Genomic DNA, 15,045 nt, shown 5'->3' on the forward strand with positions numbered 1-15,045 from the left:
ACTTTAAAATTTATATTCCTAAGCAAGAAATTCCCTCCCTTCTTTGATGGATTATAAGATAGTGGCAGCTATTATTCTAAAGACGTTCTCCAGCTAAATCTATAGACCAGAATCTATCATTTTAGAAATACAGTTTAAAGATTTTTATTTTCTTTTAAGGAAGGCTTTTTTCAGATTTAAGTGGATTAAGTAATTCTTTTTTTCTTTTTGAAAACCATAAACGTGCTTATTGCTCTAAATACATTATGATAGACCTCAAACATCAAAACACTGTTTAAGTTTTAATTCTCATTATTTTCAACAAACACACACACACACACACACACACACCTTGAATGACATAAATGCAGGACATGGGCTTTGTGACATTTCTAAAAACCAAAAAAGATTACACAACTCAGAAAAGCCATGGCTCTATAATTTCATTTTTTAATCAAAATACTTTAAAAATATCCTTCCTATACAGCCATCCCCATGTGTCAGCTTCCCTAATAGGTTTATGTTAACTGAATACAAAAGAAATGTGAAATAAATTTAACCAGGAGGGATGATCCAATCTAATTTTGATACATTAATGTCATATGCTGTACATGTTACAATAGCAGCCAGATCTAATACTAAGCTCCAGGCTATACTGAGATTTCCAAATGGCAGATTGTTCTAAGTGATAGCTAGTATAATTGAAGTAATAAACGATAGTAAAAGCTGAGCACACTGTCAGGAAGAATTTAAGTATTTACTTTTTAAAATTAAATGAGTTAGGTTAGGAAAGACAAGACAACTGAAATAATGCAGGTCTCAATTTACAGAAAATTCCTTTTATTTATCTGCTACATTAACCCTTGAACTCTTGCCAAAGCTATCTGTAATTTCTAGTGCCCACTTATCTAAAGAAATGAGAGAAAAGGGCAACTGTAGTTTTATTTTATAAAGAAAGCTTGTCTTCAAATATCTACCACAGAGTATTAAAAGTCTGATATGGAAGTTTAATGGAAAAGAATACTATATTTTTACCAAGATGTTGTAATGAAGATACTTGTGGCATAGAATCATGCATATAACAGTCATTTAAAACATGTTCAATCATTTTTAGGAAAGCTTCAAGAACATCCCTTATCATTTATATCCAAATGCTAAAAAAGTAACTATTTTATGCTGTTATGGTGAGGCATGTTTTTATATCTTTAAAACCTGCTATATAATAATGAAACACAAATTGAGAAATTGCTAATAAAGTATCTTAGAACTTTTGAAAGACTACTGAAAATATGAATTTTCAGTGGTTAATAGTTAATAGAAATTTCAGAAGTGTGTTTGACATTTGATAAATACTTTATATAGTATTTTGTTTATCTATTCCTTATCTCTTATAGACTTAAAAGATTGTGTCCTATTGTATACTCAGCAGGTTTTTCTAGATTCTAAAAACACTCAAAGGAGTTCCTACCTACATGTTTTTGTACCCAGATGCCAATCACTTCTAAAATAAGAGTGTAAAGACTTCTGTACATGGGACAGGTCTATTCAAATGACTGGCAACCAAACTACTGTTCCAAATTCACTTCAACTGCTACTGAAGTCATTTTGGTATTCAAGTTATATACAATGAGCTGTAGATTATCATTATCAATTTATGAAGATAAAGCAGTTAAATGAAATTCAACATGTATAAAATTGAAGTCCTCGTTACACTATAGAATATTAGCACTGGAAGAGACTTTAAAGCTCTAATTTCCCACACAATACAGGAACTCCCACTGTAATATCCCTGGCAAGTAATCCTGCCTCTGCTTGAAATTTCTAGAGCTGGGAAGCTTAAAATTCACAAATCAGCCCATTCATTTTAAAAGAGCTACAATCATCAGAATCTTCTTTATACTAAGCTAAAATCTGTCTTCCTGAAGCTAGTTCTTCTACAATAAAACTTAGCAAGTAAACCCAATGTATATTTCATATATTATTTTTTCAGGTGTTTGAAGATTGGTCTAATATATATCTCAACTTTTCTATTCCAGGTTAAAAGTGTTCCCCTTATAGTTTACAAACCTATTCATTATCCTGGATTATTACCTCAGTTTATTAATGCTTCCACTAAATTGTAGTGTCTGGAATAGAATACAATATCAATAGATGCTCTAATACAACCAGCCCATAGTGGAACTACTTCCTTTGTTCTGTTCAACTATTTTCTGCATTTTTACAACACTGGCTTAAATGGAAGTTGTAGTCAATTCAAACCCTGAAAACTTTTGCTTATGAAGTTCTTTTAAGCAGACAGAATTGACTGCTAGAATTAGAGAGGACTTCTATGTATTCTTATTAAACTTTATCATAGCAGGTTCAGATTACCTTTAAGTCTATCAAGGTCTTTTGTTAGCATGATTCTGCTATTCAATACTCTGGCTCTCTCTTTTCCAGATTTGGGTTATCCTTAAATTCAAATTCTAGCATCTTTATTCAGATTTTGGGTCACAATGTCAAATGGGACAGGTTCAGGTAAGAGCCTTAGAGAAAGTCATTACAGATGTCCTTCCTGGTTAAATAAATATCCAACATTTATTAAGTGCTTACTATTCTAAGTGCTTTGTAATAATTTATTTAATTTCACAACAATGCTATAAGGTAAATATAATTATTATTGACCTTATTTTTACAGGTGAGGAATTGAACCTTAAAGAGATAAAGTAACTTGCCTAAGGTCATGTAACTAGTAAGTGGCAAAGCAGGCTAGTTTTAGAAACCATACTCTAACTACCTCCCTATATTGCCTCTCATTAAATAATTAATTTATATCTCTAGATATAATTATACAACCAGTCATGAACATACTTACTGAACTATTATTAAGACCACATTTCTTCAACTTGTCCACAAAAAATGACTTAGTTAAATGCTTTATATTATCTATGGCGTTCCCTGATCTAGTAATCCTATTAAAACAAATTAAGTTACTTTGATGTGATTTGTTATGGTGAACTCATGGTGGCTCCTAGTGATCACTACTTCATTACCTAAGTGCTCACAAACCATCTGTTTAATAATCCCATTTTGCCAGGCACTGACATGGAGTTCATGAATGTTAGTAGTTTTTGTAGTTGGTGGCCTGTTCCGTGTCCTTTTGTGAAAATCAGATGTTTGCCTATCTTATGGCAGTGTTCTTGTTTTCCATTATCATAAGTGGAGATTTTAGATTTCTCCAGTGAAAAATCATTCATTTGGAGCTGGAGACAAGAATTCATATAATGTAACTATATCCTCTGTTTCACAAAATCAGCTTATCCCCTACATCTTCATTTCTGTTAAAAGCACCTAATAACTAGTTATAACAACTCAAGGTCAAAATCTGAAAGTCTTCAATTTTTGTTTTCCTTATGGTATCTCTAACAAGCTCTTCAATTAAAATAAAAGTTACTATACTCCTTTTTTTGTACTTTCCTTCCTATTTCCTCTACTGTTGCTCTAGGTCAGATGCTAGTCATCCTACACACCTGGACTAGTTCCTGGGTTCTAAAAAGCCCTTCTCCCCCCTCCTCTTTCTCTTTCTTATCGGCCATCTTTCAAACATTAGCAAATATTGAGAACTGACTAAATGCACTGTGCTAGCTATTGAAGATACAGCAGTGAGGAAAAACAGACATATTTTCTGCTCTCCACAAAGCTTGAAGTCCAGTGGAGGAGACAGAGTAAACAACCAAGCAATAAATGAATAATTAATGGTTAATGCTCTAAATATACTTCTCTGAATGCAAATAACAAAGACAACTGATCTGTAATGGCACTTGGAAGAATGTAGAGAAGTTTAATTAGGTTAGGAAGTTACTTCAGGAGATAGTGGTATACATGTAGAAACTGAAACTGTGTAATTCTCACTACCCAAGCCCTCATTCTTTCCCCACATTTTCCAGACACTCATATGTAGCAAAATATATATAGTCCCCAATCATGTAAAAAAAAACATATTTTCATAATTTACTGTCTGGATCATTCATTTTTAGTAATTAGGAAAAGCTTCTTGAAGCAATGGGCACAGCAGTTTAGTATACAATACCTTAGCAGAGTGGTCATTCAATAAATATGCTATTAAAAATATAATATCACAGTATTTATTTGGCAAGTTTTTTCTATCAATACATAGAGCACAGCATAAAAACAGAATTACCTGCAATTATGGCTTAATTTAAATATGCCATTTTGATGGTGAAGTGCTATAAAAATATAAAGTAGGGTAATGTGATAGTGTTACTGGGTAGAGAGAACTTTTTTAGCCATAATGGTCTGGAAAGATCTCTCTAGGAACTGTCACGTGTGTTTAAGAAATAGAACAATGAGGATGAGAAAGCCTAATGATGTGGTTAAAGAGCATTTCAAATGGAAAAAATAGTAAGTGTACAGCCCCTGCGATGGGAATGAGCTTGATATGCTGGCAGGTTAGAATGACAGCCAGTGAGGCCAGATTGTGGTAAATAAAAAGGAAAGTGACAGGAGATGAGATCAGAGAGGTAGGCAGGCAAGTGGTCAAATCTTGTAGGGCACTGAAGGCCATAATGAAGAATCAGAATTTTATTCTACATGCAATGAGAAGCCGCTGCTATACTATCCAAATTAAACCATTCACAGTGGTGAGGTAATTTTACTCTGAACCATTTATATTTCCTGGTTTTTTAATCTTCTGTTCTTGTCATCAGGAGTATATTTATAGGAACTGGGGTTAAGAGTAGACTCTATGATATTAAAATAGAATTATTTTATGTATGTGGCTATATTTGGGACTAAAACCATAAGTATAATTCCATAGCATTTATTAACTATTACATTAACTACACTTTTACTAAAACAATTAAAAAAATTTACTGTTCCTTAAATTTGTTTTTAATTCATTTTCCAGACTTTATTTAGCATGTGGTTCTTTGGAAAGTGAAGTATATTTTAATTGCATTTCTAGATAAAATAAAGAAAAACAGATCTAAAGTTAAAATTCGACAAGTAGTTCTATAAAGCTCATTTATTTGTGAAACTATCGTGATCAAATTTCAAAACAGCAAACAAACTGCTGTCCATTACACTAACAGTATTTCAGAGAGAACTGACTTAAATGAAGTGCTTCTTTCCCCTCTTAGGGGGGTCCAGGAAATGAAAGATAGGCTAGAGAGTCCAACTAAGTAGGTTACAATTATCTCAACCTGATCTTCATCAAACTCCTAAAAAGATGATTCAGCTACCTATGAAGCAGAGAGTATCAGCAAGTGGCTAGAACAAGGAGACAGAGGAAATGAGACAAGCTCCTGTGAACACTTTACACCAATGCTTGCAGCACTTTTGATTTTTAGGGGTGAATAAACTCAGTTAAGTGGAAATTATTTTTAACCATTTTCCGTCAGTCTTCCTCAGGTAGAGATAATTTATAGAACAGATGGCTTCGACTGGGTTTACATCAGGATTTCTGATAAGGCAATATAATACTTCTAGAGAGACTACTTTGTTAGACTGAATGTTTGGTTAATTTGTTAAAAACATATAGTCTGTGTGGTAAAAATTCTATTGCTATCATCTTGAGCCTTGAAAAAGCTTCTCTTCATAAGAAATAAAATGTTTCATTTAAAAAGGTTCAAGAATATTTACCTCATTCTGAGAAAATAAAATGCTTAAAAATAATTTACGAAATCACCATGTGATATTTTTAACAAAAAGTGAAAACTAAAATTAGTTTCTATAAAATAGGTATAAATGATTTTCTCCTATCAAGTTTAAAACAAAGAACAAGAGTCATAAATAATTCTGCTTTGCCAGAGGCACAGCTATTTCTTTATACTGACTGTCGACTATCTAATTTAATTAGAGGTATTAAACTCCATGCTGAGGTCAACGAGCCTTACTTCCTTCAATATTACACTTCAACCGGTGCTCATTAATGTGTCTACTGAATGGATTAACACACCTAAAGATATATGTACAAAGGAAAGGGGGACAACCTAATGATAGCCAATTGTTCATTTGCAATAGGACACATGTTCTAGGCCTCAACTTATTACCACTAATGTGGAATTTATTAAATTCAGGAGAAAAAATACCAATACAGAAAGTGATTTTTTTATTAAGGAGAACTCAAACTGGTGTGTATGATTAACTTTAAACATTTAACCTTTTATTAAAAAGAAACTGATATTATAATAGAGCTAAACTATAAGCTGTTTCTGTTTCTTAGAAAAATCTTACATATTAGGACTCTGAAGAACAGATTAGGGGCAAGGGTCATAGAGAACAGGGAAAAGGAAAACTCAGTATACAGAGAAATAAATGTTAACTTTTTTCATTTCTATGAAAAGGTTTAGAATAATTTATATTGAATTATGAGACTAGGTAAGTTTTTCCTTTTTATTGAATTAAGTGAAATGTTGCTTCACTTTATTCTCAACCTTGATATCGTAGATTCTACTAAACAAACTTAAATTACTACTTGAGAAGATAAGAGAACTATACCTTCCAAAATGATACCACATTATTATTTACTGTTTACAGTTTTGATAGGTTGTATTTTTATATGGTAGGTACTATACATGTGAAGAAAGTGACATTTTGAAATTTTCTCACTACAACAAACGAATAAATCCTTTAACTTGCTTTATTTAAGTGAAAAAGCCTACCTGGCCAGGGTAATTTTCTTCAATAAAACAAGTATAATTTTGTTAACTACTAAAATAGTACACATGCTTGCATTATTAATTATTTTAAAATTATAAACATATGCTTTCATTTTTTAAAGTTATAATACTTCTGGCATCTCAATACTAAACAGCTGGAATATCATGCCACATAATTGCCTACATTCTTTCTTGAATAATTTGAAAAATAATACTAAATAATTGCAAAGTAATTGGGAAAAAAATACTAATACTATTCCACTTGGTAAACTGCCAAATAATTTTATATTTAGAATTAATTAGCTTGGGGAAAAAAAACCCAATTTTTTTCCACATTGTTATGTCAGCAAAATGGTGGACTAGGGAAGCTCCAAGCTCTTGTTTCTCCACAGCAACACTGGAAAGACATGATCTTAAATGTAGAAAACCTTGATTCCACAACAAAACATATCAGCCAATACACAAATTCATCAAAGTTGCAAAATACAAAATTAACACACAAAAATCAGCTGCATTTCTAATAATGAACAATTGAAAAAGGAATTTACAAAAATAATTCCATTTACAATTATATCAAAAAGAATAAAATACTTAGTGATAAATTTAACTAAGGAGAAGAAAGATATGTATACCAAAAAGTACAAAATATCACTAAAAGAAATGAAAGACTACATGAGTAAATGAAAAGATATCCTATGTTCATGGGCTGTAAGGCTTAATATATTAAAATGACAATATTACCCAAAGGGATCCAAAGGTTCAGTGCAATCTATCAAAATCCCAACAAAGATTTTGCAGAGATAGAAAAACCTATCCTAAAATTCATTTGGATTCTAGAGATCTTGAATAGGAAAAACAATCTTGAAAAAGAAAAACAAAGTTGTAGGACTCACATTACTTGAATTCAAAACTTACTACAAAGCTACAGTAATTAAACTAATTAATTAAAGCAAAAAGATAGATATTCAGATCAACGGAACAGAATAAAGAACCCAGAATATAGCCTTACATAGATGACCAATTGAGTTTTGACAAGAGTGCCAAGATCACTCAATGAAGAAATGTGTAGTCTTTTAAACAAAGTGGTGGTGGGACAAATGGACAGCCACATGCAAAAAAATAGAGCCAAACTTTTATCTCATATTGTACACAAAAATTAACTAAAATTAACTAAAAAATGGATCCAAAACCTAAATATAAAAGCTAAAACTATAAAACTCTTAGAATAAAGTATATGGGAAAACATTCACAACATTAGATTTGGCAGTGATTTCTTGAACTGATACCAGAAGCATAAACAACAAAAGAAACATGGATAAACTGGACTCCATCAAAATTAAAACCTGTACATCAAAAGACATTATCAACCTGCAAAATGGGAGAAAATATTTGCCAGTCTTAACATCTGTATACTAACATCTAGAACATATAAAGAACTCCAACCATGCAACTAGAAAATTACAAACAAGTTAATTAAAAAATGGGTAAAAGATCTGAATAGACATTTCTCCAAAGAAGATACACAAATGGCCAGTGGCCAATAAGCACAAGAAAAGATGCACATAATTAGGCATTAGGGAAATGCAAGCCACAACGAAATAAAACTGTACCTATTAGGATAGCCAAAAAAAATTTTTTAATGGAAATTAGTAAGTGTTGACAAGGATGTGGAAAAATTGGAACTCCTGTGCATTGCATTGGTGGGAATGTCAAATAGTATAGTCACTGTGGAAAACAGTTTGACAGTTCCTCAGGAAGCTGAACATATAATTTTCATATTACCCAGCAATTCCACTCATAGGTCTATACCTAAAAGAACTGCAGATAGGGATTCAAATAAATACTGGCATGAAAATGTTCACTGCAGCATTATTCACAGTAGCTAAAAAGTAGAAACAACTCAGTGTCTATCAATAGATAAATGGATAAACAAAATATATTTATATATTATGGAATATTATTCAGCCATAAAAATAATGAAATTCTGACATGCTTTAATATCAATGAAGCTTGAAAACATTATATTAAGTGAAATAAGACAGACACAAAAGCACAAATACTGTATGATTCCAACTTACACGAAGTATCTGGAACTGGAAAACTCAAAGAGAAAGAAAGTAAGTTAGAGGCTACCAGGGGGTGTGTTGGGGTGGGTAATGAAGAGTTATTATTAAAGGATACAGAGTTTCTGTTTGGGAGGATAAAGTTCTGAGAGTTCCAGTTTTCAGCCTGGCATGTAAGGAGACTAGAAGCTGCCACTCTGTCCTAACAAGTAAAAAGCTAAACAAATTAAAAATCAACTACAGTACTTTTCATAGATCAGAGAAGAGAGGTAATAGGGAAAACTGCTGCCCCCAAATCGGATAGACAGGCAAATATGAAGAATAACAACTTAAAAGGAGCAGAAACTTCTGCAGGATCCAGTGCCATAGTAGGAAAACCTGAACCGTAATTCAGCGTGCACAAGTGTGAGAGAATGATGAAGCATCAGAACTAAAGTCAGATATGACAAGGACGTGGGAATTATAACTATGAATAATATGCTAAGGGCACTAATGGAAAAAGCAGACAATATCTAAGAACAGATGGATAATTTAAGCAGAGAGATGGACATTCTCAGAAAGAATAAAAAAGAAATGCTAGAGATAAAAAGAAAATATTTTATTTATGGAAGAGGAGCAAAAATAAGAATTACACTGACTTTCTCTCAGAAATCATGCAAGCAAGAAGAGAGAAGAGTAAAATATTTAAGGTGCTGAGAGAAAAACCACTCATCTAGAATTCTATACCGTGTGAAGCTATCCTTCAAAAGAGAATAAAGACATGTCAGACAAACAAAAATGAGGGAATTTGTTGCCAGTAGACCTGCCTTAATGAGAAATTCAGAGAGAAGGAAAATGATATAGGTTAGAAATTTAGATCTACATATAGAAAGGAAGAGTTTTAGAGAATCAATAACTGAAGGCAAAATCAAAACTTTTTTTTCTTAGGGGGAGGGTATAGCTCAGTGGTAAAGTCTGTGCCTAGCAGGTACAAGGTCCTGGGTTCAATCCCCAGTATCTCCATTAAAAATAAACATACAGAAACCTAAACCTAATTACCACCCCCACCCCGCAAAAAAAAAAAACAACAAAAAAAATCACTTATTTTTCTTATTCTAACACTTAACAGTTTGTCCAAAATAATAAACAGCAATAATGTATTTGATTATATATGTTTATGTATATATGATTAGGTATGAATAAAATGAATGATGGTAACCATATAGGGAAGAATTAGGCATATTCTGTTATTATAAGGTACTTGCAGTGAACCACTGAAGTGCTATTTGAAAGTGGACTTAGATTAGTTGTAAACATATAGCACAAACTCTAGGGCAGGGACTGAAAAAATGTAAGGACAACAATATAAATGATATGCTAAGAAAGGAGAGAAAATGGTATCATGTAAAGTGCTCAGTTATAACCACAAATCGTAGAAAAAATGTAAAATACAAAAATAGAAACAACAAGAGTAACAAATAGAAAACAGTAACAAATCCAGGAAATATTAATCTAACTATGTCAATGATCACTTTAAATGGCAATGGTCTAAATACACAGAGACTGTCAGAGTGGATTAAAAAACAAGCCTCAACTAAATGCTGTCTACAAGAAACCCATTTTAAATATAAGGACACATACAGATTAAAAGTAAAGGGATGGAGAAAAATATACCATGATACCACCAATAAAAGAAAGCAGGAGTAGTCATACTAATTTAAGATAGAGCAGACTTCAGAGCAAGCAAAGTTATCCTGGATATGGAGGGGTATAATCTAATGATAAAGAGATCAATAGTCCAAGAAGACATAACCAATCTTTAAGGTGTATGTGCCTAACAACAGAGTAGCAAAACATTTGAGGCAAAAACTGATAAAACTGCAAGGAAAAATAGAAGAATCCACTATTATAGTTGGAGACTTCAATACCCCTCTCGGAAAAGGAGAGATCCAACAGGCAGAAAACTGGTAAGGATGTAGCTGAACTCAACAGTTCCATCAATCAATTGGATATAACTGACATTTACAGACTATTCATCCAACAGCAGCAGATTACACATTCTTCCCAGACTCACATGGAACATTCACCATACAGACTACATTTGGGCCATAAAACACACCTTAACAAATTAAAAAAAAATAGAAATCACATGATGTCTGCTCTCAGACCACAATGGAATTAAATTCGAAATTAGTAACAGGAAGATAGCTGGAAAAGCCCAAAATTCTTGGAAATTAAACAATATACTTCTAAATAACGCATGGGTCAAAGAATTCTCAAGAGAAAATAAAAAGTATTTTGAACTACATGAAAATGAAAAACGAGTGCTTGTGATGGTTGTACAACACTGTAAATGTACTTTATGACAATGAACTGTATATTTAAAAATGGTTAAAATGTGGGAGTTTGAGATTTACAGATACTAAGTACTATATATAAACTAGATAAACAAGTTTCCACTGTATAGCCCAGAGAAGTATATTCAATATCTTGTAGTAACCTATAGTGAAAAACAGTATGAAAAGGAATTTATGTATTTGTACGTATAACTGAAACATTATGCTGTACACCAGAAAATGACACACTGTAAACTGACTATACTTCAATTAAAAAAAATGGTTTAAATGGTAAATTTTGTTATATATATTTTTATCACAATGAAAAAATTTCTAAACTTATAGATGAAACAAATATCTGTAAGTTTAATCTTAAATTTAAAGTTTAATCCATCAAAATTTTCTAGTAAGTTCAGTACTTAAAAATTTTACCATTTAAAGGTAAAATTTTAATTAAAACTCAACCATATAACAATTTTAAGTGGTATTATCATCTCCAAAATTAATTTTGTTATGACAATGGATTTTTAACCATTCATTTCAGATTCTCCTCAAATAATTAAGGACAAACTTTTGTGACTGTTGTGAAGGAAAGAAGAAATCTTACTTATTTGACATTTTTACAAAGGTTGCAGGAATAAAATTTCAATCATCTTATAATCATCAGGTTTAATATAGTGAAGTAAAAATAGCCTCATAATTTTCTTAAAAAAGAAAAGCATTTCAGCAAAAAATGATGTATTTTGTTCTGCTCTTATGTTTGCAATCGAAGATACTATTAATTTTAGACTGCTCTGGGGCTTAAAAGTTGTAGCTATGGAGTCATGAAAATGAGGATCACTGCCAAGTTCTTAATGATTAAAATTATTTATCTTTTTGTACTAAACTCCTAATTGTCCCTAATTTGGGTATGGCTTATTTTCATACAGATTTAAAATGAAGTGATGGAAGAAAGTGCCTAATGGAAGTTTTAATGAAGCTTTACTCCAATCCAGCTCTTCACCATCTTCTTGTCAGTATTCATGTCTCATTCTGTACTTTCAAAAACTATATACCAATTCTATAGCAAACCTGTTACTGAATATACTTTCCTACATTTATTAGCTCCACCTTTGCTACTCATTCCAATCTACAGCATCTATATATTAATCTTACTAACCATTACTCATTAAATAGGCAATTTCCAACAGTATTCTAAAATGTAAACAAAAGGAAGCAAGGATATTAAATCAATCTTACAAAATATTTGAGAGGAATTCTGAAGTTCCTTTTCTAAAGAGTGTAAGAAACACTATTTTCTTTTCATAGCTTATTAATGAAGTGTAAAGAGCTTTAATATCTGGCAACATGAGAACAGACTATCCAATAAAATGACTTATGATGTTATTGCGTTGGTTACATTCAGCAGTAGTTCTGAATAAACTGAGGAGAAGGAAGAAGAGGAGGAGACAATAAAGAAACATGGGACAAGGTTTTACTTTAAAAAAATTTTTCTCCCTAAAAAAACCAAACATGAATTGAACACACGCAACTTTACTTTGAGGTATGTCTGTGGTCACTAGAATGATTTTTGAATGCTTGTGCCAGCTGTAGCAAAACAGTGGTGTAGGTTTTAAAAGATGTGGGCCATCAAAACCATTCCACTATATCTCTCATAAATTCTAAGGCAGTAAAATCTATTTTAATTAATTAAGGTTTATTTTATCTGCTATATTAGTTTTAGTTAAAATTTATGATAAAAGGTTACATTTTAAGTGCTTTGTAGTAATTTACATTTTAACTTATTCCCTCTCCCTCAATCCATATAAAAATTGTATCTATCCACGTGTGTAGAGACTTGAAATATAATTTCATCAATGAGAACATATATAGAAGTCTTTCAATTTTTCAAATGCCCATTTTCTTGAAGGCAAATTCATTGTTAAGACTATCACCTTCAATCGTACCATGAAGGAAAACAGACTTTACTATTTCTGAAGACACTACTGGGTGAAAGTAGAGTACTCAGAATAGTTCTTCATCAATTAATTAGATCACTTACATATTTCATATATTATTAGGATTTAAACTCTTCTTCTCAACACTTACTTTTTTAGTCAAAGAGTCATCAGAATCAGAAGGCATTCTTGTTGATACATGAAATATTACTTCAACAGTAGAGGTAGCAAAGTATGGTGTCGTCAATCCAGTGCTTTTATTTTTTTGTAGTCCTCCCATGAAACCGCAATGGTTTGTAAGATTTACCTAGAAACAATGAAAAGACATATAATATTAATTAACTAAACAAACTCAAAAACTCACTACTGAAAAAGACTCAAATTTCTCTCTTTGCAAAAACATGGGGAAGAAAGTCTTTCGCATGTTACCAACTAATGCTTGATCCAGTATTATTAGTTAGAGCTGTTCTATTAATATTGGTAGTTTTTCTTAAGTATTTGATCCTTAATTAGTAGAAATTAATTAGGAAAGAAATCAACCACTGTGCACTATGCATCATTTATTAGGCTACTAGGTGTTAAATTGTAAAGGCTGTTGGTGGAGTATCAAGGCCAGAAAATAAAAATCAAGTGGCCAAAATCAAGACTGGAACTGACCTGCAGAAAAAGTTAAAACAGTAATGTCACTCTGATATAATGACTAATTAGGTGTGTCACATTTACTCATCAAAACCGGCTTTCTAATTATTAGTACCTATCATAGCCCAGAACAAAAATACAGAAATGCAAAACTTAATTATATTTCAAATGCATGAAAAAACTACAAGTTAATCTGTGCAAAGATTTTTAATTATCTTTTTTCCTGATTATAAACATAATACATGCTAATATCAGGTTGTTGCATTAGATGATATCCCCTGGACTTGTTTGATGCACAGAAGCCAGCAACTTGTGCTCACTGTAGAAAATTAAAGAAGTATTATAAAGAAAAAACAAAATTTAAACATTGCTTGTATCTCTCCATTTAGAGAAACAACTTATGCATATACTTGTAAAAAATAAACTATAAATATATGATAAAGTAGAGAATTACAAAAACAAATTTCTGCATTATGTGAAGTGAACATGTCTCAACTATCAAAGCCATTACTAATGGCTGAACATATGAATAACAAGTTAGTTTTTATACCATTACTACAAGATTGCCTCAATCACTTATATTTTAAATTTCTTGACTCAGTAATACATTCATATAATTAAAAGTTCAAAAGATACATCCGAATTTTTCCTTCCATGTCTCTCATCTCTAGCTACTCAGTTCTCCTTCAAAAAAGCAATTTAAGTATGCCTTCAAAAAAGCAATTTAAGTATGCTTTCAAAAATGTTCTTGATATACAATTAAATCTTCAGTGTATGTATGTATACAAACATGCACACACACAGCACAGATACACAATGCGCTGGACCTTGCTTTTTTGCATTTAAAATACCTTGAAAAATACTCCTTATTAGTAAGTAAAGAGCCTCCTAATTTTTGGATTTTCATGGCTTCACAGAAGTCCATTTTCTTGATGTACAGTAATTTAACTAGCGCCCTACTTGAAGGATATTTAGGCTTTCCCAATCTTTTGCTATTATAGTCAATGCTGTAGTGAACAGCAATGAACACATACGCTGCATTTGTGAAGGTAGATCTGCAGGACAAAGTCAAAAGTAGTACTGCAGGTCAAAGGGCACGTGTACTTCTCCTAATTTTGAAACCCACTACCAAACTGCACTCTACAGACAGTTTCAACAGGGCATGAGAGTGCCTATTTCCCACAGACCCTTTCAAATATATCATTACACTTTATGCCCTTTGCTAATCTGATAGGTAAAAAAATGGTATCTTACTGGAGATTTTTTGTTCTGTTTTGTTTTAGTGAGAAAGTTATTTATCTTCAAGTCAGTTCTCTGATTATATAAAGGAGAGTTTCAGTTCATAGTGTTCCTTTACTGTAAACACTTCCGTAACACTCATAATAAAAAAATAAAATTTTTTATCCGGAATAATTGTAGATTTACATGAAGTTTTAAGAAATAATAAAAATAA

The 15,045-nt window shown here is 31.7% G+C and overlaps 1 protein-coding gene across 9 annotated transcripts in view; it reads right to left on the bottom strand.

The window, feature by feature from the left end:
* Positions 1-15,045, bottom strand: part of RALGAPA1 (Ral GTPase activating protein catalytic subunit alpha 1) — a 204,683-nt gene that overhangs the window by 32,789 nt on the left and 156,849 nt on the right. For all 9 annotated transcript variants that reach the window (XM_031453588.2, XM_031453590.2, XM_064485901.1 and 6 more), the window contains one exon: positions 13,105-13,260. In XM_031453588.2, the coding sequence (XP_031309448.2) occupies positions 13,105-13,260 (156 nt within the window). The remainder of the gene's footprint in view (positions 1-13,104; positions 13,261-15,045) is intronic.

The sequence above is a fragment of the Camelus dromedarius genome, chromosome 5, assembly GCF_036321535.1.
Source record: "Camelus dromedarius isolate mCamDro1 chromosome 5, mCamDro1.pat, whole genome shotgun sequence".
Lineage (NCBI taxonomy): Eukaryota > Metazoa > Chordata > Mammalia > Artiodactyla > Camelidae > Camelus > Camelus dromedarius.